The sequence below is a fragment of the Syngnathus floridae genome, chromosome 13 (genome assembly GCF_059516105.1).
Source record: "Syngnathus floridae isolate MCC-2025c chromosome 13, RoL_Sflo_1.0, whole genome shotgun sequence".
Lineage (NCBI taxonomy): Eukaryota > Metazoa > Chordata > Actinopteri > Syngnathiformes > Syngnathidae > Syngnathus > Syngnathus floridae.
The window spans coordinates 9,008,767-9,031,268 of NC_142425.1; the positions used below are offsets into that span (position 1 = coordinate 9,008,767).

The 22,502-nt window shown below is 41.3% G+C and overlaps 4 protein-coding genes and 1 non-coding gene across 10 annotated transcripts; 2 read left to right on the top strand and 3 right to left on the bottom strand.

Moving 5' to 3' along the window:
- Positions 1 to 40: 40 nt before the first annotated feature.
- Positions 41 to 13,096, bottom strand: LOC148388523 (serine/threonine-protein kinase NIM1). Of its 3 annotated transcripts, XM_088393187.1 has the most exons (8): positions 12,945 to 13,096; positions 11,919 to 11,986; positions 11,627 to 11,686; positions 8,270 to 8,320; positions 2,880 to 3,022; positions 1,655 to 1,987; positions 1,216 to 1,487; positions 41 to 814 (listed from the first exon to the last, which is right to left on the bottom strand). In XM_088393187.1, the coding sequence occupies exons 5-8, from the start codon at positions 2,899 to 2,901 to the stop codon at positions 62 to 64; spliced, it is 1,380 nt and encodes a 459-aa protein (XP_088249313.1). In that variant the 5' UTR covers positions 2,902 to 3,022; positions 8,270 to 8,320; positions 11,627 to 11,686; positions 11,919 to 11,986; positions 12,945 to 13,096; the 3' UTR covers positions 41 to 61. The 3 variants fall into 3 exon arrangements, with proteins under 3 accessions (XP_088249313.1, XP_088249312.1, XP_088249314.1); XM_088393186.1 differs by lacking the exons at positions 8,270 to 8,320; positions 11,627 to 11,686; positions 11,919 to 11,986; positions 12,945 to 13,096 and adding an exon at positions 6,545 to 6,904; XM_088393188.1 differs by lacking the exons at positions 2,880 to 3,022; positions 8,270 to 8,320; positions 11,627 to 11,686; positions 11,919 to 11,986; positions 12,945 to 13,096 and adding an exon at positions 6,545 to 6,908.
- On the top strand, positions 3,409 to 5,149 carry pole4 (polymerase (DNA-directed), epsilon 4, accessory subunit). Its single transcript, XM_088393191.1, has 4 exons — positions 3,409 to 3,802; positions 4,488 to 4,572; positions 4,757 to 4,798; positions 4,882 to 5,149. Exons 1-4 carry the CDS (start codon positions 3,551 to 3,553, stop codon positions 4,893 to 4,895), a joined length of 393 nt encoding a protein of 130 aa, XP_088249317.1. The 5' UTR covers positions 3,409 to 3,550; the 3' UTR covers positions 4,896 to 5,149.
- trnap-cgg (transfer RNA proline (anticodon CGG)) lies at positions 7,064 to 7,135 on the bottom strand. The gene has a single exon. It is a non-coding gene; the product is annotated as a tRNA-Pro (tRNA).
- Positions 9,675 to 12,578, top strand: ccl44 (chemokine (C-C motif) ligand 44). Its single transcript, XM_088393192.1, has 5 exons — positions 9,675 to 9,833; positions 10,679 to 10,808; positions 11,238 to 11,385; positions 11,505 to 11,579; positions 11,658 to 12,578. The coding sequence occupies exons 1-4, from the start codon at positions 9,770 to 9,772 to the stop codon at positions 11,541 to 11,543; spliced, it is 381 nt and encodes a 126-aa protein (XP_088249318.1). The 5' UTR covers positions 9,675 to 9,769; the 3' UTR covers positions 11,544 to 11,579; positions 11,658 to 12,578.
- A 171-nt stretch (positions 13,097 to 13,267) lies between the features above and the next one.
- Positions 13,268 to 19,859, bottom strand: slc1a6 (solute carrier family 1 member 6). 4 transcript variants are annotated; one of them, XM_088393184.1, is made up of 13 exons: positions 19,758 to 19,859; positions 19,502 to 19,661; positions 19,382 to 19,426; positions 17,012 to 17,281; positions 16,755 to 16,892; positions 16,487 to 16,694; positions 16,295 to 16,337; positions 15,994 to 16,119; positions 15,737 to 15,921; positions 15,127 to 15,360; positions 14,844 to 15,038; positions 14,562 to 14,696; positions 13,268 to 14,419 (listed from the first exon to the last, which is right to left on the bottom strand). In XM_088393184.1, the coding sequence occupies exons 4-13, from the start codon at positions 17,235 to 17,237 to the stop codon at positions 14,221 to 14,223; spliced, it is 1,689 nt and encodes a 562-aa protein (XP_088249310.1). In that variant the 5' UTR covers positions 17,238 to 17,281; positions 19,382 to 19,426; positions 19,502 to 19,661; positions 19,758 to 19,859; the 3' UTR covers positions 13,268 to 14,220. The 4 variants fall into 4 exon arrangements, with proteins under 4 accessions (XP_088249310.1, XP_088249309.1, XP_088249308.1 ...); XM_088393183.1 differs by lacking the exons at positions 19,382 to 19,426; positions 19,502 to 19,661; positions 19,758 to 19,859 and adding an exon at positions 18,564 to 19,344 and having other exon boundaries at positions 15,737 to 15,918; XM_088393182.1 differs by lacking the exons at positions 19,382 to 19,426; positions 19,502 to 19,661; positions 19,758 to 19,859 and adding an exon at positions 18,564 to 19,343.
- Between the last annotated feature and the right edge of the window lie 2,643 nt (positions 19,860 to 22,502).

Below are 22,502 nucleotides of genomic sequence, written 5' to 3' on the forward strand. Positions count from 1 at the left end.
TATCAAAGTTTCTTTGTTCCTTAAAAAAATGTGGCTCCTGTATCGTCAAGGTACCACTTTATTAGAGTATAATACAGACTTCTGATGGGTTACGTTTGTCCATTGACGCGACGCACCACCCTGCCTGACTATTATACTCGTCGGGGCGAAGTGCTTCATAGCCGACGGCCTCCACGGACCTTCTCTTCTGGACCCGGTGTAGGAGGATGCGGTAGGTTCCGGTAAGCGGGCTCTTTGAGTCCAAGCAGGGATTGTTTTGCAAGTGAACAGCTACGATGCCCAAGTCTGACAACAGAGTCTTCACTTCCTTTTCTTCCACGCGCAGAGCATCGGTGGGCTGAGCCAAGTGCGCCGGGACTAAGGGCAGGGGTACATACGGGTCTGGGTAATGGATTCCCTTCAACCAAGCGCCGTCCGAAACTTGGGCGAGTGATGAGCGGTCCACAGGTACGGGCCGTAACAAGCCCTTGATGACGAGCTGGCAATCGTCGGGCACATACGTGGGGATGCTGTAGGCCCCTTGGAGAATGCAACGCTTCAGCCTGCTCAAATTGTCCCCGTAGAAAGGCAACGTGGCGGTCACCATGAAGTACAGAACGACACCTAAAGCCCAGATGTCCGAATAGCAGCCCATGTATCCTTTTTCGCGAAAGAGTTCAGGTGCGGCGTACGGCGGCGAGCCGCAGAAATTGGTGAGCAGCTCGTTGGGCGCGCTCTCTTTGCTGAAACCAAAGTCACCCACCTTGATGCAGTAGCTGGTGGTGTAGAAGATGTTCTCAGCTTTCAGGTCCCTGTGGATGATGTTCTTCTCATGCTGGAACGTCACACAGGAACACGTCAGTGTTTTCGCTCGATCGCACTCACTTTCACTTTCGCACTTTCCTTGGCTGTGTTTTGTACATTGACACTCAGGTTTTGTTCTATTTTGCTATCCTTGCAAAGTATCTTCTACTCAATCATGTACAGTGAAGCTTCTAAATGAGCTGCTTTTGTCTCTTATGAACACATTTTTGACTAGTGATTGAGTATATGTGTATGACAAATAAATATCCCACAGATCCTTATTGTCTGGTTTTAGACTTTAGTTTTAAGACTTGACTTTTAAGACAGTTGTTATTGACCACTTCACAGAGCACACAAATGGTTTGTGGTTTGCTTTGCGGATTGCGTGTGAGTGTACGGTGCCTCAAGTGTGAGATTGTGACTAATGCTCACCATGTGTTTCACAGCAGAAACCACTTGGGCAAAAATCAGCTTAGCCTCCAGGTCGCTAAGCTTCCCCCTGGTGGTGACGCGAGAGAACAGGTCGCCGCCATTGCCGTACTCCATCACCAGATACATTTTTCTGCTCGTTTCCATCACCTCGTAAAGACGCACCACGTTGGGGTGGCACAGCTTTTCCATGCAGTGGATCTCCGAGGAGATGAAAGGATGGGGACCTTTCTCCACCTTGTTTTGCTTTTCCATGATCTTGACGGCCACCCTCTCTGGAAAAAGCACAGGAGAGTATAAATGTAGGTCTTTTCCGTCACAATTTAAAATACTTTCCTCTGTACAAGCAATTCAAAAATACATTTTCAATCTGACAGTTGAACGCAACATAGAGGCACAAAACTATTTGGGAAAATAAACAAAGCAGATAAAAGTAACAGACCTTTGGTCAAAGCATGGATGCCAAGTCTGACTGATGAAAAGTTGCCCTGGCCAATCTCCCCCCGCAGCTCGTAGAATCCAACCCTGCGGCCGAGGATGAGGTCGTTGACCATCCTTTCATTGTGGGCCATGTCGTAGACCACCCTCTCGAAGGGCGTCAGGCGTATCCTCTCGGCCTCGCTCAGCTGCGGGGGGGAACATTTTGCGGCGGCGGTAGAAGCAACAGCGGAGGCTGTCGAGGTTGATGCCGTGCACGTCTTCTCCATCTTCGAGGGGGACTCATCTTTGGGTTTTTTAGTTGCTTTCGGCTTGGGCCACAGTTTAGTTTTGATGGCTTTTGGAAGAGAGGACACAGCAGGAAACGTGTGTTTGAAAACATATACTGCAATTTTTGTACAAAATTCAACTATAGGTTTGTTAGAACAGGCTCTATAATGACATCAAGCTAATGCAGCAATCAGTGTGTCCAGTATGACTGTGGGTTAAAATTAGACTGTAGTACAGTCAGTCCTCAAAATGGCAAGGATTTACTATTTTAGATGCAGCATTAGTGTGTCTCTTCTAATTACGGAAGCCTGTAGGGACTGGAAATCAGGTCACAATAGAAGAGAGTTAGTCTTTTTTTTTTCCATTTGTTGCATTTTGTAAAGTATGTCATTGTATGTTACTCAAGGTTGTGTTGTTTAAAAAGAGAAATGACCTCTGGTCGACCAATACAAGCCAATGTGGGAAAATCCAAAGTGAACGCTAATATTTACATTTCCTACAGACAGTAGTCCTGACATTGTTGATGCAATTTCATTTTTGTACATCTTTTTCGACAATATAGAACTAAAATGTGTTACAACTGCCAACAAATTGTCTTTTCTTACGATATTGTCATATTTTGCCAAAGATAATGACGATAGCAGATTTGTGGCAACTGATACATTGCAAGAAATCTATTTACAATACATAAATAACAAAAATAGATGATTGCAACGAATTTAAGTCAAGTATTTGTTTCATATTTCTATATTTTCTAACAGAACGTCAGTAAGGACATACTAAATGTGCATTTATTTTTAACAGTTTTTTTCCCCCTGCACAATTTTATATCAAAGGCGCCCCTTTGTGGATCTTTTAGGTATTGAACCAAAAGCAAAATCAACCAAACAATAGAAATAATTCAAGAGTAAATATTGGCGTGAAACTACAAACTATAAACTAGCCAGAAATGAATGTACCTGCATGCTGCGAATTCTTCATGCTGTCCCTCAGGCTGCTAACACCTGACTGTGACTGGACATAGTGAATGCAGCTTCATTAGATGAGCCTCAATCCTATTAACGCAGTGTATTAAGGAACTGCTCATTGGCTCTGGCAGCAGCTGCAAGTATGAAAATGCTGCATAGTCAATTTTGGAGCATTATTTATTTAATTTGAACTAGAAAGCAGATGGTTCATAACAGAAAGTTTCATGATTCAACAGTTATAAATCAAAGAAAGGTATTATATCATTAAGTTCTGTGACAATATTAAACAAATGCCTGAAAATATGTACACTTTGCGACATTATGTAAATTAAATACATTACTATTCAGCATGTATGAACTTACCTTTCAAACTTTCTTGTAGTACGCCAAACAAACAAAACCTTATTTGATGTCCGATTCTAACCAATCGTAAAATTCTGGTTTCCAATTTAGCCAATCGTTGAAAACTATTGTGTTGGCGGGAGAGGAAAAGGCGGGACATGCATGAAGCATCCAGACCAATCAGCGCGCTTGGAGCTTGACGAAAGCGGAAGCACATGCTGGTGCGCTTCTTCTGTTGTCATCAGTGACATGTTGCGGCAAAAGCACAGTTTTGCCTTTGTTTACAGTCAAATTTAACAACAATCGAAGAAAAAGAGAAAATGGCAGCCACGGTGGCAGTACCCGTCACGCATGCAGACCACGAGGCCGACCACTGCACGAGCGAGGAAGAGAGCCGCGCGGCCGAGGCGCCAGACGAGGGCGTTCAGCAGCAGGCGACGGGCCCCGCGGCCACCGTGGGCCACAACCGGCTGTCTAAGCTACCCCTGACCCGCATCAAGGCCTTGATGAAGACCGACCCAGACGTGTCCCTCGCCAGCCAGGAGTCTGTCTTTATCATCGCTAAAGCCACGGTATTAAACCCCAAACAAACAAAAAAAGATCAATCAAGCATTGCTATTCCTTGTGGTCGTCGTGGAGATTCAGTCTCGCGATATTAAGATGTTGCGGCGTGAATTAACGTGATTTCCCACGACGATCTCGTTTTACACAATTCGTCCATTAGTTTGTACAAGGGAGCAAATGCATGTTATATATGTGCTAACCGAAAGAGGAGCACTTAATTCCAATGGAGCAAACAACGGAAAAATAAATGCAAATTCGTAGACATCATTTCTGTTGTCCATGTTGAATAATATTTCATTAAGCGAAAGCGCCCTCTGCTGGCAGATGAATGTCTGTACTATTAGCGATACAACAACATAGGCGCTGAAAGAATTTATAAAGACAAAGTAATTTAAGTTATTTTACAACTTGTGAAGTGTGCAAACAAACTTGAGTTTGATTAGTTATGAAAACTGAAATGAATGGACAATGATAACTTTTGATGTTTCATTTCACTACACTAATCTTGTTATGTATTTACTCATTTACCAAAAGAATTTCACATTTTCCTATCACACATGAATATGTATGATCTCTCACAGCAAACCATCTAACTGAGTAGTTCTAATTAACTACAAATTTTATATACAGCCACTGTACTGAAAATGCAAGTGTTTTTTTCACTAGCTTTTGACCCAATTGTTTGTCCCACAGGAATTGTTTGTTGAAATGATCGCAAAGGACGCAATGGTATATGCACAGCAGGGCAAGAGAAAGACATTGCAAAGAAAAGACCTGGGTAAGTGCACAAAAAGAATAACCGATCAGTCAAAAATATTAGGTACATTTGCAAGATCAAACAAGATCCAATTTAAGAATTCTCCCTGTTCAATGAAAACTGAGTTTTATTAGTTCTTAAAAGCCCAAACATTTGATAAAACTTGCATATATTGTGTTAAATTGTGAATGTGTCTCTTCTGCAGACAACGCAATTGAGGCCATTGACGAATTTGCATTTCTGGAAGGTGAACTTTTTACCCCCATAACAATTCAAGACAATGTTATTTAATTCTGCTCTATAATTAATGACTTTTCTGTTTTTTTACAGGCGCACTAGATTGAATGGTACTTCAGGAGATGAAAACACCAAATCAAAACCATCCAATAAACTTTTTTCATTTTTATGGACGTGATAAAATGTAAAAATCTCTGCTATGTTTTTTCACAATTTCGATATTTATGTCTGGTTTTCTACAAAGTGTTTGTGATGCAGAGATGTCATTCTTTACATTTGTGTGGCCATTACAGGTGTACATTAGTTTGTATATATTGATGAAATGTCGCTATGCTGTGAAATAAATGAAAGTTCCTGACTACTTTTTTTTCTATTAGAGTGAGTTAATGCATTCTTAGTATGATAATTGCGCCGCAAGTTTTCCTTCTGATGTAAGTTTGGATAGCTCGTAATTTTTTAACAATACTAATTAGAACATACTATCACCGATATTCGTAACGTACTTAAAAAATGTGAATTGATGATTATTTGAAATGGATTTACCTAAGGTAAACACCACTGGTGCTCACATTTTGAATTCAATAGTTGAGATGTTTACCATCAACCCAGGTGAACATTTTTTCTTCACTAAACCATTCGCTGTCCAAGGTGCTGATCGTACGTTTTTGCATCACTTTGAGATTCATGCTTGTATTTAAAATGTAAACACAAAAGAGCATAATTTGTTTGTTTCAGTTTTCAATCATATTTAGATTTTAGGATCGGGTCAAAAATACAAAGAGTGACACCACTGGACTGTATCTACAAGTGCCCCTTTTTATGAACAATTTGGGTCACTGTCATTTCTGGATTTTTTGGTTGCCAATGGAAAAACAAATGATACAGATTGAAAATTGGTATAATTTGGCTTTAGAACCTCACAGCAACTGTTTTGTGTGACACTGAGGAAAAACCTCACAAGTTTCAAGTTTGTGTTTGGAATGTTCTAGGATCTCCCTGTGTGTTGTTCTTGCTGACCGCATTTGTTAAACACATCCAAAGTGCTCTCGTTCACACTCGAGGCACAGTCAAGTTGTTACACTCCGAATTTTCCAAATAAATGTCTGAGTGTATTTAAGCTGATTTTCTGGGTTTAGTGTTTCGGCCGTCGATGAAACAGAACCGTGAGGATCACAGATGTTTGGTTCCAAGGGTGCACCAGTCAACTCCCTACAGAGGAATGTCTTACTGACACACAAAAAAACAATCTCATGTTGAACGACTGGACATTGTTTTAGTTCCACAATCAATATAGAAATTCCATTAAGGGTGAAATGAAAAGCCTCTCACTAAATGAAGATTTGAGGACTAATTGGGTTATCACTTTTGTTTTCATGAACCAGAACTTCCCAAAGTATTCCAGTCCATGATAGAAAATCATCAAATGCCTTTTTGGAACCATTTTAAACGCTTTGCAACACTGACAACAACCTTCTTCTGGGCGCCCTACCAAACACTTTTTTTTAACAAAATTTCCCCTTGTTGTGGCTCCACCAGAAAGGTCTCCTGTTAGCCTAGCATAGAATGAATGGAGTTTGGTGAACACGGCCAAAACTGGCCTGTTCGACTGTTTCTCACGAAGACTGCCGGCAGCAGCAAACAGCACACAACTAGCATTGTGGTTACATCAACCGGGATGTTAGCTGCAAAGCTAAAGACTCCAATAAGGCTGCAATATATCACACACTGAAGGAAATAACTCTAAAAATAGACTTACTAGAGAGAGTTGGTATCAGTCTCAGAGAAAGTGAAAGACGGCCTGCTCATCCACAATTGTCTTGTCCTAAGTTCTGGGAGTCGTTTGGGCAAACTATTATATACATGAATGAAGTCAAACCTCAAGCCCTTCTGTGACTCAGATCTTGGGAGGAGAAAGATCTCCTGCCACACCTGCGGGATGTTTTAAGAATAATGAGGGCGGAGTTGGGCGGCGTCACAAACCGAAAAAGGCGGGGTTAGTGACATCACAAATCAATCTGCTAAAAAAACGCCAAGACCAATGAGCCACATAAGATGTCAACAAAAGGAAACTCAATTACCTTAAAGTGCATTTACTTACTATTCAAACTAGGTTAACTATTTCAACTGTGCAGATCAATTGATTGATCCATTGATGCCTCATCCAGAATTTGAAAGACAACAGGGGATTCTAACAAACCACAATAAACATTATGGTAACTTCATACCTGCTGACCACAGGTTCAAATTGCAAGTATGGATGAGTTGAGTTAAGCAAGGGCTTGTCCGGGATTTGAACCCGGGACCTCTCACACCCGAAGCGAGAATCATACCACTAGACCAACAAGCCACTTGCAATGAAAAGATGCTAATACCAGTACTAGAATGAACCTACTAGCAATTAAACGTACATTTAGGCTCATTTGGAGGCTCATTTTAAATCCTGACACTTTTACCATCGGTCTCAAACCATCACGTTGCATTGTTTCAACAGCACAAGTCTTTTGAGGTTAAACACTAATGTGCAACTATGGCACCTCTCGCTGAACATGAACCGCAGAGACCAATCCGAGGCAAGAAAACACACCCATTAGGAACAAGAATGCTGCTTCTTGTCTGATCCAAATAATTCCCAGAATGTGGAATTTATTTGTGTTCAATTTCACATAACTTGTTCTCTGAATCACGCACCTCTTTGTTTGCTTCATAGCAAAGATTAGATCAGCTATTTGCCCTTGTGCATTTTATCCCTCGGAAATCCCTTCCAGGTACAGCGAGATCTCTTTAGGCACCACGAGAGCTGTGATTTGAGCCCTACAACCACTCCAGGAGGCAGCCCCCCCCCTTCTCCCTCACCGCAACCCCCCTCTAAGAGGAACACATTAGCGTCTCGCTGTAACTTTTATTTTTGATTGCCCGCATTTTTGCGAGTCTGCACACCTTGACAGGAGATATTTTAATCGCCGCAGAGCTATGTAGAAAATGTCTCTGGCTCACAAGCAGACCTGTGTTCATGTGGAAGGTATGTTTTCGCAGCTGAGATTCCAACCTGATTTCTTGGGTCAAATTCTTGAACCCCCGTCCCCAACGCGTGCCCACATACACACGCATGCATGGACACACATGCACGGACATACTTGTACTCCATCCTCGCCTCTTCGGTGCTCCGACTGCATAGTTTCACTTCCACGGCTCAAATAAGAATGCCCCCCCCCCCCCCTGAGGGGGACGTACGTTGCCTTGTTCTCTGAATAGGTCCTCGGTTTGCCCGGGGAGCAAACATATTTAATTTGTGAATGGTGATTCCTTGTGTCCGCCAATAACCATCTGCACTTCCACAATGCTCTCATTAAACATGCCATATGGGTGCTTACAAATAATGCAATGGAATATTCGAAGTTGAAGCCCACTCTTAACGGTCTTACCAGTGCAAAAGAGAAAACTATGAAACACTTTACCTTAACTCCGATGGCACTTGACATACCTTGATATATTTCATTTTCTTTGTTGATTCTACTTCATTTGGAATAAGTGCCTGCAAAAAAACAAAGAAAAAAATGAAATTATATCATGTCTCACATGACCGACCACTGCCACTATAGAAACATATTTCCTCCCAAAAAAATCTGAATTTTACGGCCTGGCGGGGTGACTTTAAGTTTCATTGCATTTATTGTGCCAATTTGGATCAACAAACAGCATTAACACAAAAGAAATTAGTTTGGTTTGTTTCCAAATACGCTGATATTGTTTTGAAGCACAGACCGGTTGTTGATTCCAGCGTATTCTTGCGGTGCGTCGCTAGACCGAGGGTGAGGTCGAAAAGACATTTTCCAAACATGTGAATCATTCAACTGGCTAAATGTAAGATAATTACACGGTGACACTAGCGTATGAGTCAAAGCTTTCAAAAGAGACATAAAACAAAAGCTGGGAATACCCGCACGCTTGCTGCCAAGACTCTTTTGTTTGTTTTCATTTCCTCTTGCCAGAAAAATCTCAGTGCAGAATTGAATCCTGGATGCTCTTAAATAACATCCACAGTGGGTGATAAAATGCATGTTTTGCTTACATTGATAAAGGTTCACAATGAGACAAACTTAAAGAAAAATAAAGACGAGGATATCCAAAAGATGACCTTTTACGTCAAAAACACACATATTTTGAATTTTAACACAAATTCATGAATAAATAAAGGAATTATTTGTCGATCGGCTCATGACAAAACGAACAAGATTGAGAAACAACTGGCCGAAACAAGTTTCTTCTACAGGGAGTACCGATTCTGTCCAGCTTTAGTTGTGCCCATAAAAGGAAAAAGCATTTTTCTAAACACTGCAAAAAAAGCTTAAAGGGCAGAAGCTGCAAGTGTCCCTGAAATTCAAGCCAAACTTGCACTCAGCTGTGATACGGTTCCACATTTCTGGTTTGAATGGCATGTTGTGCACATTTCTCATCCAACACATCAGAAATTCTTGGAGCGAGCGAGGTTCTAAGTATAGTTTGAGCGATGCCACAGTAAACACAGCTTTCCAGAAATCCTGCTCCTGACAGAGTTGAGTTGGATACACCTGCTGTAGTGATATTTTACAGCCAAGATAAATAGTCTTATCTTCTAAATGTTTTTAAAATCCAAAGAACTGTCACATAAAAAAAAAAAAAAAAAAGCCCATGAGGCACTTTAGGCAAGAGACAGTGAAAGAATGTGGAGTGATTTTTAATCTTCTGATAAGACACACACATGAGGAGGCGGGTGAGTAGTGTTGAGTGGAGTGTGACAATATGGCAAGATGAAACTGGACAATCAGATGGAGGGAGGGAAAGATAGTGAGATAAAAAAAAAAAAAAAAGAGGTGGTGGAAGTGAGTGAGTGAGAGATGGGCAGGGAGGTATAAAAAGAGGGAGGGAGTCATACAAGAGAGGCAGCAGCCATAGAGGGAGAGAGGTGAGCGACGAGATCATCCTCCTTTCTGCCGGCCTCATCATGTTCATGCTGCAGATGTTGACTGTTATCTCCCTGACTGTTCTCCTCCTGGCATCTGTGCAAGGTAAGACACGGCGAGTGTGAGGATACCGCATGAATCGCACGCACCCCTCAGGTGGACAATGTGGACGAAAGAGCGATGGCGAATCTGGAAAAAGGGAGGAGGGGGGGGAGTGAGAGCAGCGATGGATGTAAACAAGAGGGGCTCGCGCGAAGGGCTCGCAGGAGGGAAAAACAGCCCGACGATCAGCACGAGCGATGGTGTCGTCTCGTAACCCCGTGGCTTCAGAGCTGGAAGCGGAGTGACGAGCGGTTGAGCTCTGGATTCCAAGTGTGGCGTAACCAGGCGGCGCTGTCCTATTTTGCGCCCAAAGCTTCCATCATAACACATGCACGCAGAAACAGTCACACAGAGGACAGCACAGCGGGATACCATTGTGCTTCAAGCGTGTGCATATGTGTAGGCGACAACGTGCGGTTCACACTCTGCTTGCACAAAATACATCATTCGTCACCTAGCAGAAGTAGCCGCAAATACTTCACAGTTCTTCCACCTGGATTAGAGTCAATCCCACAATCAGGTACGTTTGAGACTTGACAATTTCACAAGCAAAAAGTTCATGGAACTTCATATGATTTGTATTAAGTGGATGTTGGAATGTTAGAAAAGTATATCGGTCAAGCTCCCATGCTATCTGCACGCAGGAAAATGTACAGGCAAAAAAAAAAATTAAAAATTAAAAAAAGCATGCTGACAGGATGAACGCTTCTAGCTAAAGTCAGTATTTAATAAGCAGATAGCGGACTTTCACTTAGCAACACAATTTCGAGCACCAAATTGACATGATATCCATTGAAATGTCACTATGACAAACTAAATATGACCATTTTTTTTTTTTTTTTTGCCAGGTAAAGGTGTGCAAATGCAACGGGATGTCCAATGCTGCATGTTGTATTCTCACGGCAAGGTGCGCACCAAGGACGTGTTGCGGTTTGAGGTGCAGACCGAGGGACCGGACTGCAGTATACAAGCCATCATGCAAGTATTCCAACTATCCACTCCTGGAGCTATTGAGCACAGGCGTGGAAAATATGCTACCGAGAGTCCGGGCTGAGAGCCGCGGTCATCGTTCCAGGTCGTGATGTTGTGGCGAGCCCCGTAATTGCCAGAATAGTCAGAGAGGAAATATGTGGCAATGACAAGACGTCTGTAAATAGAACAGAGTCTGGCCACAGTCAAACTTTTGGTCAGGGTCAGCAACGCTGAGAAAAATATTGTGTGAAATGAGGGAGGGGGATGTAACCTTACATGGAATTCTTCAAGTTCTACAAATTCCTTTTGGTTTCATTAACTGTATCGGATTCAGGCTTTCATGAAATGAACCTTGAAACAGAGCTTGTATGTATTTTCTACATTTCTGTCGACAAACAGTTATAATAAGTATGATTTTAATTTTTTTTTGGGCAGCCTTTACACCAAAAAAGCGGTGAAATGTGCAGATCCCAGGGATCGTAAAGTGAAAAGGTTGCTGCGGAAGCTCCTGCAGAGACAGCGGACCAAAGCCCATCGAACAATGTGGCTTCTTCCTCACGACAACCTGCCTGTCATGACAGAGGTCAGACATGACACAGACGTGCCACTGTCCCCCTTTTTCACTCGGCTGGAGCAGCAACATGTCTATAAAGCTTGCTCAAAGTAAATTCTCAATTACAATTTTTTTTTTTTAACCATCAGGAGAAGAAAGAAAACTGGGCCATCTTCAATACGGAGTGAGAAGCATCAAATATGACGGGAAATGAATAGTCGTAGGTATGTTTCTTTTAAATTTTTAGATGGTGAAAGTGTTTGTGTCTTACCTTCAAGATTTTTCTTTTCTCCTCCCTGCAGGCCAAGTAAACTGTCAGCAACTCGTCATCCTACAGTAAAACAGCAGTTAGCTGACTCTCCAGTCGTCTTGTGTCTCTTGCTCTATATCACAACTATCTGTCTGCAGTGGACCAGACCTGGGCAGCAATATCTATTTAAATGGCTTTACATATTTAAAATATGAACTGTGTTTGACAGATTGCAAAAGTGAAGAGAAGGAGGAGGTGGAGGAGGATTGACTTGTAAGATATGCGTGATGGATTTAACTAAAATGGCTCTTACTGTTATTTGCCAGAGTCTGCCTCAAAAGAGTCTCCCCCTCTCCATCCATAACGTCTTTTGTGGCTGATCTGTAGAAAAAAAACAAAAACATTGTGATTTGAAAAAAATGTATATGAGCAGTGGTTTTAATATCGTCCTGAAGCGAGATACTTATATGCTTGTTTGTGCTTTGTAAATGTTCACATTCACGTGTAACTGCTCTAAGTAGTTCAGGTTTGATGGGTGCAGAACTTATCGGGGAGTATTTTTTTTTTCTTTTCCTAAATTGACTTGCACCTTGTTTTTGTACAATCCAGGTTTCACGGTCCCTTTCAGACTTTGACCTCCCGTTTGTGACTGTTATACAACTGAAGTCGAGATGTGAAACTTACATACAGTGAAAAGCAATCTGCTCTTTATACTGATTGTTAATACTAGCGTAATATTACGTACGGTCTGTGTTTCAATCTTGTATTCGCGTCACACACACACAACTACATAGTCCGTCATTAAACTATGCCAAAGTACTTTCTTCATGATTCCATTCACTACATGACAAGGCTGTTCCAACTTTGAGGGCTCGATAGTGTGTGAAGCACACAATCATCGTATTGTAGAAGAATACACTGTATGTTGAAACACTATGTAAAGTGAATTATTTTATAAAAGAATCTGAAACAATCTGTCTTTTAGTGTTGTCTTATTGCAAACAAATTAAGGAAATAATTGTTATTTTAACACACTTAAATTATGTTTCAGTATTTGCCTAAACCACAAAGTAGTCTGTTTATTTATTGTATATTTTTGTAAGAGTGTTCTTTTTAGAGTTAGCATAGCATTGTTAGCAAGCAATGAGCGTTAGAAACATTTAGCACTGAGGCAGTATCATAAATATCTTCATAAAATATTGTTTGTATTAAGCAATGTTCAAATGAATCTTTAAGGGAAATCTTTTATACATAGTTTAATGTAGCATAGCATTTTAGCACGCGATTAGCCTTAGCACATAGCAATTAGTGGAACTGTTTAAATAAAGTGCACAAATACCTGTTAGGTGTGTCATCTTCAAAATGATGATTTTCAGAAAACTGTATAGTCTGCCTTCTATTTAAAAGGTGTGCAACTAGTTTGAAATTAAATGGTATGTTTAATAATGATGTTCTGTTCGACATAGCAAAGTTAGCAATTAAGATACTAGCACTTAACCATAAGACGAAAGAAGAAATGTCCCTAATCCTCTTCCGTACCTCCAAGAGTTCGAATAATTTATTGATATTTATGAATCCATTTTATATATTTTTTAAAAATGACCCAAGATAGGAGAATTTCCTCCACCAGGGGTAGCCACAAACACAATTATGAGCGTCAAGTTTGAATTCCTGAGCCATTTATTTAACCACATTGTGCCATCAATTTGGGGGGGAACCCCTTTTCACTAAAACTACATGAATCATTTTAAAACTAAAGCCCACATTGACACTTTTCTGAATTATTACATTGACGTGAAGCGTTCAGCACAAAAAGGATTAAACTACTGCACATACAGTTCTCTACACTCTTCACAATAACAAAATATTTTCCCATCAAACTAATCCATGAACAGAATATGATAAACATTAAAATAGTGTGCTTCTTCAAAAACTTTACAGACAATCTTACCTGTGTATTTAAATTAGTTCACAGCAGTACAGTCTTAAAAAGTAAAAGTAGAGCAAAAAATATTAAGACTCACAAGAAGCCACATCCTGGCAAGTCACTAGAATTTAAAACAATGAGTAGCAAAGTCCAGTGTTTAACAGTCAAGTGCTTTCACATTTCACGGCATGTAAGCAAACTTAACAGAATAAAATAATATTTATTCAATACGCACGATTACTGTTACATTCCGCATCCAGTTTCTATTAGAGGTAGTCTTGATGATTAACGACAAACAATTGACCCTCCAACGTGGAAGGTACAATTTGGAGCCAAACCTCCATTTTGTGGAAAATTTTACATATTTTATCGCAACATTACAATTGTATGCCTCGTAGTGACCCAATTTTACTATCTCTCTTTTCAGTGCGTGTGACTTTGACCCTGCCGCCTTTCCCCGTCCTGCTTTGTTGGGCAGCGCGGCATTCTGCCCCCAAGATGCCAAAACAAAAAAGCGTATTTTTGTCTAGCAAAGAGCGGATTCACAAATATGAAGAATCCTTGGGTTCGAGTTCAGCGTCACATACTGTAGTTTTTGTTTCGCGCTGCTAATTGGAAAGCTATGCAGCCTAAAAAATATTTCATGGAAAATGACATCTGCCCGGTATGACGGGACGAACCGCAACGTTCACATTGTGGTCTCGCTGTTGTGATTACGCACAATGTCGTTGTCCTGGCAAATAAGCTGGTAAGTCTTCTCGTTTTCTTCGATGACGGAGTTGCGCACCTCTTCGTCCTGATTCTGCAATTCGCCACGAGAGAGGTGCTCTAAGATGCCCGCCCCGAGAGAGTCGCCCAGCACGTTGGTGGTGGTACGCAAACGGTCTCTGAGGGGTGACCACACACAGCACACAAATGTGTTACTTCAAATAAATATTTGATGGGGGCACCTCGTGGGTTGCCCTCGACATTTCAAGCAGAAAAACCCGACCAATCACCCATCACGCTGACATTTAGCGGGCAACTCACAGGAACCAATCCACGGCGATGATGAGGGTTATATCCTCTGTGGGCAGTCCCACCGATGTCAATACAATCACCATGGTAACCAGGCCAGCCTGAGGGATGCCTGCTGCTCCGATGCTGGCAGCGGTTGCCGTGATACTGAGTAGGCGACGGGAGGGGATGCGGGAGGAGAGACATATTTGCTAAACGGTTAGTGCCATCTTGTTGGGGTTAGTAAGAGAAAATGACCTTTGAGCTTTGGCACCTGCAAATTCACTGATTAAAAAAAAAAATCTTTTGTGTTACCTGATTGTTAGAATCTGTCCAAAGTTCAGATCCATGTCATTGACTTGAGCGATAAAAATGGCCGCCACGGCTTCGTACAGAGCGGTGCCGTCCATGTTGATGGTGGCGCCCACGGGGAGAACAAAGCGGGTCACTCGTTTATCCACATGGTTATTCTCCTCCAGGCAGCGAAAAGTGATGGGCAGAGTTGCAGAACTGTCAAATGGAAGGGATAAAGATGGCACCAAATTTTTAACTTTATTTTATTTAACATATGATTTATTATGAAATCTGGAGAAATCACCTGGAGGAGGTTCCCAGAGCTGTGATGAGGGCCTGCAGCAGGCCGCCGATGAAGCTGTAGGGGTTCTTCCTGGTCACCAGGAAGTAGAGCAGCGGCAGTACGAAGAGACCGTGGATGAGGAGGCCCACGATGACCGAAACGGTGTACATCGCTAGCTGACCGCCCATCTCAGCCAGATCCTTCATCTCCACAATCTTGCCCGCTATCAGGAAGAGGATTCCCACCGGGGCGTACCTGCTCAATACACACACAGTTCAATCTTTGAGGAAAACGGAACCACAACTTGCTTATCAACGCTGCTTTAATTCTATTTCTTCTCCATTGAGTTGCCTAAAGAGGTAAATAAAGTTCACTTTTGTGAATACCAATCAGTTAGACATCTTTAGCACATTCGTTTTAAGAATCAAAATCATGTTGTTGTGCCGCTGGAACGAATTAATTACATTTCCATTCATTTCATTGGGAAACATTACTTTGGATTGTTTCTGTCTGATGACAGGATATCATTATGTGCACATTTCTTTCAATTTATTCCTATTAGTCCAAATATGTAGTAATTTTATGAGGTTGCCTCACTTCAAATAATGTGTGTGTATGTGTGCCTGCTGACCAGATGATGATGGCCACCAGTTTCATAATGGCTTCATTGAGGCAGTCAAAGAAGTCCCTAAGAGCTTGACCCTTCAGCTTCATGTTGCCGATGACCAGACCGAAGCACATAGAGAAGAAGACCAGACCAAGAGCGTTGACGCCATCAGAGGAGTCCGGCATGGGCACCGTCTCCTCCAACGTCTCCTGAGAAGGGAGTCACTGCTATGATTACCCACTAGGCAAGTGAGACGAGAGGGTAGGGTCACAAGGACTCACCTTTATGGTGTGAAGCACACTGGTGAGGTTCACGTTGGCGTCCGTCACGTTGACTGCAGTGTCAGTGAGGTTCAGTCTCACCGTCATGTTCCTTGTGTGTACAATCCTCTTGTATGTGGTTTTGTACTGCAACATGACAACCGAGCAATTTATTATTTTAATTTTCTTTTATTAAGTAGTTTTATTTTTTTATATTCAGTAGTTGTTGGTTTTTTTTACATATATTTAGTAGTTTTTTTTTTTTTTTAAAGTTCAAAAAGAGAACTCATCATTTCAAATGAATTTAAAAGTACTTTTTTACCTGCTTGAAACAAGCTTCCACGAGATTAGGTGGAAACATGTTCCTGTGAGGAAATGATAAGAAAACAATGTTGGGTGGGGTGATGCGTTTTGTCTGTAATGTAACACCACAAACAAATTCTTCAGAAAAACACAAAAGGTCTTAAAATATATTTTCATTGACCATCTTGCTTCATCAAAGATACTGGATTACCTGATGAGGTCCAGGAAAGCATCAGTAGCCTGGACCAGTTCCACATTGCCGCTCTTGGCTACGAGGCTGTCCCTGCTGCCTTTCCCGGGTTTGATGATGATCACGATGACGATGCCGATGAAGACGGCGATCAGGGTGGTCACCATGTAGTAGACCACGGCGCGGGCGCCCATTTTACCAGATGCTTTGCTGTCCAAGGAGGACATTCCTACAACAGACTATGTTATTGCTGCTCAACAAAACAAACTTGAACGTGTTCAAAATGCACCTGTGACCAGGCTGGAGACGATGAGAGGCAGCACCAGCATCTTCAGCATCCTCATAAGCAGCTCCCCAGGAAAGGAGAAGTACTTGATCTCTCTCAGGGACAAGTCATGGGAGCGCAGAGAGAAGCCCAGGACGATGCCTGAAGAGAGCGGCGCGGCATATAAAAGAATACATGAGTCATCTTGAAGGTTGTAAAAAGTTTTCAAACGTAGGAAATAAAAATTCGCCAGGGAGAAGAAAACTAAATAAGACACTCACCCACAGCCACGGCAGCAATGGTGAATAAAACGAAAAGGTTCCTTTTGAGGAAAGCTTTGACGCCCTCCTTGCTGATGGAGCTTATTTTCTCCTTCATGATACTCGCTTTCCTCTCCATGGCCGCGCAAACTCGTCTCTTCAAGTCCGTCGGCTCGGGCACGGTGGCTTTTTCCGCGTCCTCGTTTAGGAAAAGACTAGCGCTGGTGGCTGGCGGCTTCTCGCTCATAATCAGTTCCAGAACTTGGTCCAGGAGGGAGGTCTCGTGTGAAACTGGACAAAGACGACATGATCAAGAAAATGTAAACTAAATGACATGCAGTGGATTTCAAAAGTCGACACACCCTTCTGCTAGGTTTTCGTAATATACAAAAAAAAATACTTATGTTTACTCTGAACTGTGATAACGTCATTGCACAACTGTGCACACCCTTTTATTACTGGGATGTGGCTGTGTTTAAAATTAACCAGTCACCTTCAAACTATCAAAAAAAATGTCAGGAAAAGCCTTCAAGAACAATTGAAAATTACTAAGAGTTAATCCAAAGCACTTCAAATGGCGGCGGGTGTGAGCTAACTGTCATTTAACATTCTGAACATATTGGCATCCCGGTGAGCAGAGGGTGTGCACACTTATGCAACTACATTTTTTCAATTGGTTATACTTACTTCCACTCCCATAAAGATTTTTTTAATTAAATTGAGTTAAGGGATTTTTAGATTTTTTTTTTAAGACACAACTTTGAATTATTAAATGCCAGCCGTCCCCAAATATGCATTTTGACCAGTACGTGAAAATACTTTGAAACAAAAAGTTATCATAGGTATAAAATGCAAACCTTAATAAAAATTTGTACTGTAACTAATACTGCATCATCCTGAGAAAATATGATGCAATTAAAGCTTATTTCTCTGACTTCATCACAGCAAACAATGAAAAGTACTTTCAATAACATAAAAAAGGCCGTCAAATATAATATGAAAGATTTCCAAAGCCTTACCGTTTTGAGGTGCGTGGAGTAACACAACAGTGTGGTAAAGAGGCGCACATGGCGGTTGCTCTTATCTAAGTAGGTTACAACGTTTCCTGTCAATCGGCCTCCACAAACAAACATACGCGCACAAGAAAAGGCGGAGTCCTTATCGTTTTTCCATGTACTTTTTGTTCCAGCCTCCTTTTATTTATTATCTTTATTACCCACAAAAATAATTGATGAGATATTATTATCTCAATATTAGGTTTGGACCCTTCCGTATTTCCTGTTCCATATTAATAGCTTCTAATTTGTTTTTATAATGAGAGGGTAAATCTTTCTAGCTAAATGACAGCACAATCACCAAAACATGATACAAATCTTTAAAATTCTGTACGGCTGGAGGAAGCGCGTGCAGCATTACACACCTCGAGAGTAAATAATGTTGGACCGCCTTGTGAAAACGTACTCGGACGACAAGCTCCCGTCGAACAATTTGGCCTACAACAAATCGCCCATCCTCCAATTAGCTGACTTACAATCAAGGCATTTTACAAATAAAATAAAATAAAAAAACTCACTGCTCATGATTCAGCGTGTTGAAGCAGTCCAATCAAGACACCGATTAAGTGTGTGTGCGTGTGTGAGTACCATCCAGAGGTGAAGCATCCAATGACGGTGTGTGCTCTGCTGTTCTGCCCTCACGAGCAGACAGACATAAAACATGCCTCTCACCTGTTCTGACCTTTTTATACCTCCATACACACAGACACACACACACACGCACACTGACCACACACACACCAATTAGAGTCCAAGTTCAAGTCTACAAAAGGCCAATCACCCCTTGTACCTCTTATGTTCTGCTCTCTATTGGTCCTTGACATGGCCGCAAGTTCAATTAAGAGTAGAATTACAGAATTAATCTCCAACTTTGACATCCAAAATTGAAAAGATGTGTCAGAAGGGTAAAAATGGATGGATGGATGGATGGATGGATGGATGGATGGATGGATGGATGGATGGATGGATGGATGGATGGATGGATGGATGGATGGATGGATGATGGATGGATGGATGGATGGATGGATGGATGGATGGATGGATGGATGGATGGATGGATGGATGGATGGATGGATGGATGGATGGATGGATGGATGGATGGATGGATGGATGGATGGATGGATGGATGGACGCTGGATACCAATTGGACAGATAAGATAAAGATACACTTGACTATACTCAAGCAGTCATGAAGGACAAATGGACAAAAAAGATACATCTGACGAAAAACATACGACAGAATGGACATGTGAGGTACAGATGGAAGAACAGACAGAGACAGATGGATGGATGATGGAAAGATTTAGACAGTATAGATAGATGGGTCGATAGATACCCTCTTGGTTGAAATCAAGCACTCTTGCGTCCTTCCTTGAACAAGCTGCAAAGCAAAATTGCAAAACTTTCATTCCCCAAAGAAGCCATCGTGTCACTTCTTGAGAAAAGTTGCACACACCTGCAAAGAAAGAAGCTCCTCTTTCTCGTCGGCGTGGGGATGCCTTCTCTCTTCATGGAGGAGCTGATAATGAACTGCCGTCGCCCACGCATTCTACGTTAGCCCATCGCGTTCTGCGCCGGTCGGTGAAGCCTCCGGCAGGGAGCGGCGCCCGGGAGCTCTGCGTGGGAGGTGGAGAGGTTAAGGATCCTTCAGCGGGGAAGAAGAAAAATAAATAATGAAGACAAACCACCTGCTGCCCACCCACGACACTCACATGGGGTGAAAGGCACGACACCTAGATGTGATCGTGATTTAAAACGTGGATGATGGCCACTTTTTGTCACGTATGAGATGGAATTCCCCCCCGAGTAGAAATGCCAGCAGCTTTTTTTGTTTGTTAATTGGAAACACTCACATAGTTATGGTGGTGCAGGAAAAGACTGCCTGTAGTCATCGCTATGACAACATGCATCTGCTCATGCATTTGTAACCCTTTGGCACCCGGCCCGACGCCCTCGCGCCCACTCGGCAATCCATGTGCAACGTCGGTTTCTAAATCAACTGGAGGAAACGGCTTGGTTTTACTAGAATTGTCCCGATCTGATCATGTGAATGGAAATCGGGGGGCCGATCACATTTTCAGATGATCGTATTGGATGAAATGATGCAGTTTTTGAATTTTCATAATTAAATTGATTTGAACCAATGCTGAGTCACAAAAAGTGATACCGGCATACCTGCTTAATTATTATTTTTTAATTTAGATTTAATTTAATTTTTTTTTTATGTAATTTAATTTCAATTCAATTTAATTTAATTAATTTTTTATTTAATTTTATTTAATTATATTTCAATTTAGATCTTTCTGAACAAGACACTCTATTTTGGCAGATAATTACAATTAAAGTATTTGAACTCATACAGTTGCACAAAAATACGATCGAGACATCACCAGTACATTGCAAACTAAGCCTAAAAAAAAATTAAAAATCTAAGAGAAGCTATTATGTGCCACATACTGTATATACACACAAAAATGTAGGTTCACCAAAATAACCTTAAAACATTCTCAATAATAAATAATAATAAATGCACTAAAAATGAACCCACATTATAAAAAGGCATGAATGTGCTATTTTGCTGCACATTTATTGAGGCGATTTTTGAGGCACTCTCTAGTGTGAAACCAAAGTGATAAGAACAGATTGCATCGCCATGGTAACACAATTATCTCACCACATAACGTGGGAGGAACGCATCATGTATGATCCCCATTTAGATAAATGTAATTATTCACACGCCTGCAGGAGGCGACACTTCTCTTTTTGTGCTTTGCCCAAACACCTTTGGGTGCAACAATCCCATCAAGCTGTTTCCAAAAGCTTTCCACAAATAACAGAATCATCCAATGTCACCTTTGAGGCCATGGTAACAAAATAACGCCAAATTCCAATTGACTTTGAGCACACATCATGTCATGAAGTCACTGTGGCCACTTAAGGCGAGTCCATTAGTTACCTAGCAACAGCAAGAGTGCTCATTTTGTGTTATTAGTGACAACAAAGTCGGACATCGGGAGTCCGAGCCATGTTTGTGCAGCCTCTTTATTGCTTCATCACATTGTGTAAGAGTATTAGGATGCCCGGGCGAGTGGAATGGAGCGTGATTCCTTTCGACCCAAGACACACACATGCACACACATTTTGCTCATTAATTATTTCTCAAAAGGAATGATTAATGCCCTAGCTCGACCCAGTGCCATGAAATGACAGCGAGTGAATGGTAAATACAGAACATGAGACAGCATATTCGGGCTCAAGAAAAAGAAAAAAGTTATGAATTTATTCTTGTAAATTTTGATCTATTCTAGGCATTTTTAAGTTACACAGCCTCACATCATTATGTAGAAAAAAACACACAAAGCTAGTTTAATTCACTCGAGAAAAAAGCCGACCAACTAAAATAAAGCATTGAGCCATGTTTCATTCCTTGTGTCTTTTTTTTTTTTTTTTAAATCCAAAACATCTGGATTAGTACAATGAATTGCCAAACATTTGTGCTGTGAGATTTATATAAAACTGAAAGCAGACAATGAAAATGGACATTCCAAAGCAATCCGTCCCAAGTGGAGAGAAGTCAGTCGTCATTCCAGACCAAAAAAGGGATTTCATGATTCTGGGTATCAACAGGATTGACACCAAATGTATGGCAAGCACGTCAATTATGTGAAAAAGTACACAGACTAGAGCTCAAAACATGTGGAAAAAATGAGACAAATGGTTTTAAAACAAAATATTGTGGAATATTGAATAGTGAGAGGTTTACAAAATATTCCAGAATAATCCATCCATCCATCCATATTTGTGCTTGAGTATTTTGGTCATATATACATAAATCCCTGCCAGTTTTTACCTTTTCAAATGATCACTCATACAACATTCCTAGAAAATCACAATGCCCCATCACTGTTGAGCTATTTTTAGAAAACTCCCTGGTGCATGCAAGCACAACATCGGTGACTCCTGGTCTTCAAAAAAAGCGAACGTACAAGTTTTCAAAAAAGGGTTTGAACCCAGAACCTCAGAAGTGTGAGCCAAAAATGCTCTCCGCTACTCCAAGGTTACTCAAAGTTGTGAAATATTTTTGGGAATGCAGGGTAATCGTCAGGAAACAAATTACAATTTAATAACTCCAAAGGGTCAAATATGTATTACTAACAGTCCAAACTCTAATAGTTCTAAATTCCTTGCCTCAACTTCCCATGAGAAGTTTCTGGAAATTTACCAGGGCATCGACTTAATGAAAAGAATCAAACTATTACATGGGACTGTTTGTACCATGAAAAGTGTGTTTCATCGCCATGGTAACAAAAGCATGGCGCTCTGAAACGCACTTTTCAAAGCAGTTGTTTTTTGTTATTTTAGGTGTTGCTTTCTAACCACACCCAGATTTTCACCGGCCATAATTATCAATTACCCCTTGCCAGTGACGAAATCCAACACAAGAAATATAACAAAAA

Bases quoted from the DNA above. Each gene is read 5' to 3' on its own strand.
- LOC148388523 (XM_088393187.1), bottom strand. From the start codon at position 2,901: ATGAAGAATTCGCAGCATGCAG. The intron at 1,488-1,654 runs GTCTGTTACTTT...TGCTTTTTCCAG, and splicing joins CATCCATGCTTTGACCAAAG to AGAGGGTGGCCGTCAAGATC. The intron at 815-1,215 runs GTGAGCATTAGT...GTGACGTTCCAG, and splicing joins TTTCTGCTGTGAAACACATG to CATGAGAAGAACATCATCCA.
- pole4 (XM_088393191.1), top strand. From the start codon at position 3,551: ATGGCAGCCACGGTGGCAGTACCCGTCACGCATGCAGACCACGAGGCC. The intron at 3,803-4,487 runs GTATTAAACCCC...TTTGTCCCACAG, and splicing joins TTATCATCGCTAAAGCCACG to GAATTGTTTGTTGAAATGAT. The intron at 4,573-4,756 runs GTAAGTGCACAA...TCTCTTCTGCAG, and splicing joins ATTGCAAAGAAAAGACCTGG to ACAACGCAATTGAGGCCATT.
- ccl44 (XM_088393192.1), top strand. From the start codon at position 9,770: ATGTTCATGCTGCAGATGTTGACTGTTATCTCCCTGACTGTTCTCCTC. The intron at 9,834-10,678 runs GTAAGACACGGC...TTTTTTTGCCAG, and splicing joins CCTCCTGGCATCTGTGCAAG to GTAAAGGTGTGCAAATGCAA. The intron at 10,809-11,237 runs GCAAGTATTCCA...TTTTTTGGGCAG, and splicing joins TGCAGTATACAAGCCATCAT to CCTTTACACCAAAAAAGCGG.
- slc1a6 (XM_088393182.1), bottom strand. The intron at 14,697-14,843 runs GTAACACAAAAG...TCGCCTACTCAG, and splicing joins GGACAGATTCTAACAATCAG to TATCACGGCAACCGCTGCCA. The intron at 14,420-14,561 runs GTGAGTTGCCCG...GTCACCCCTCAG, and splicing joins ATCGCCGTGGATTGGTTCCT to AGACCGTTTGCGTACCACCA.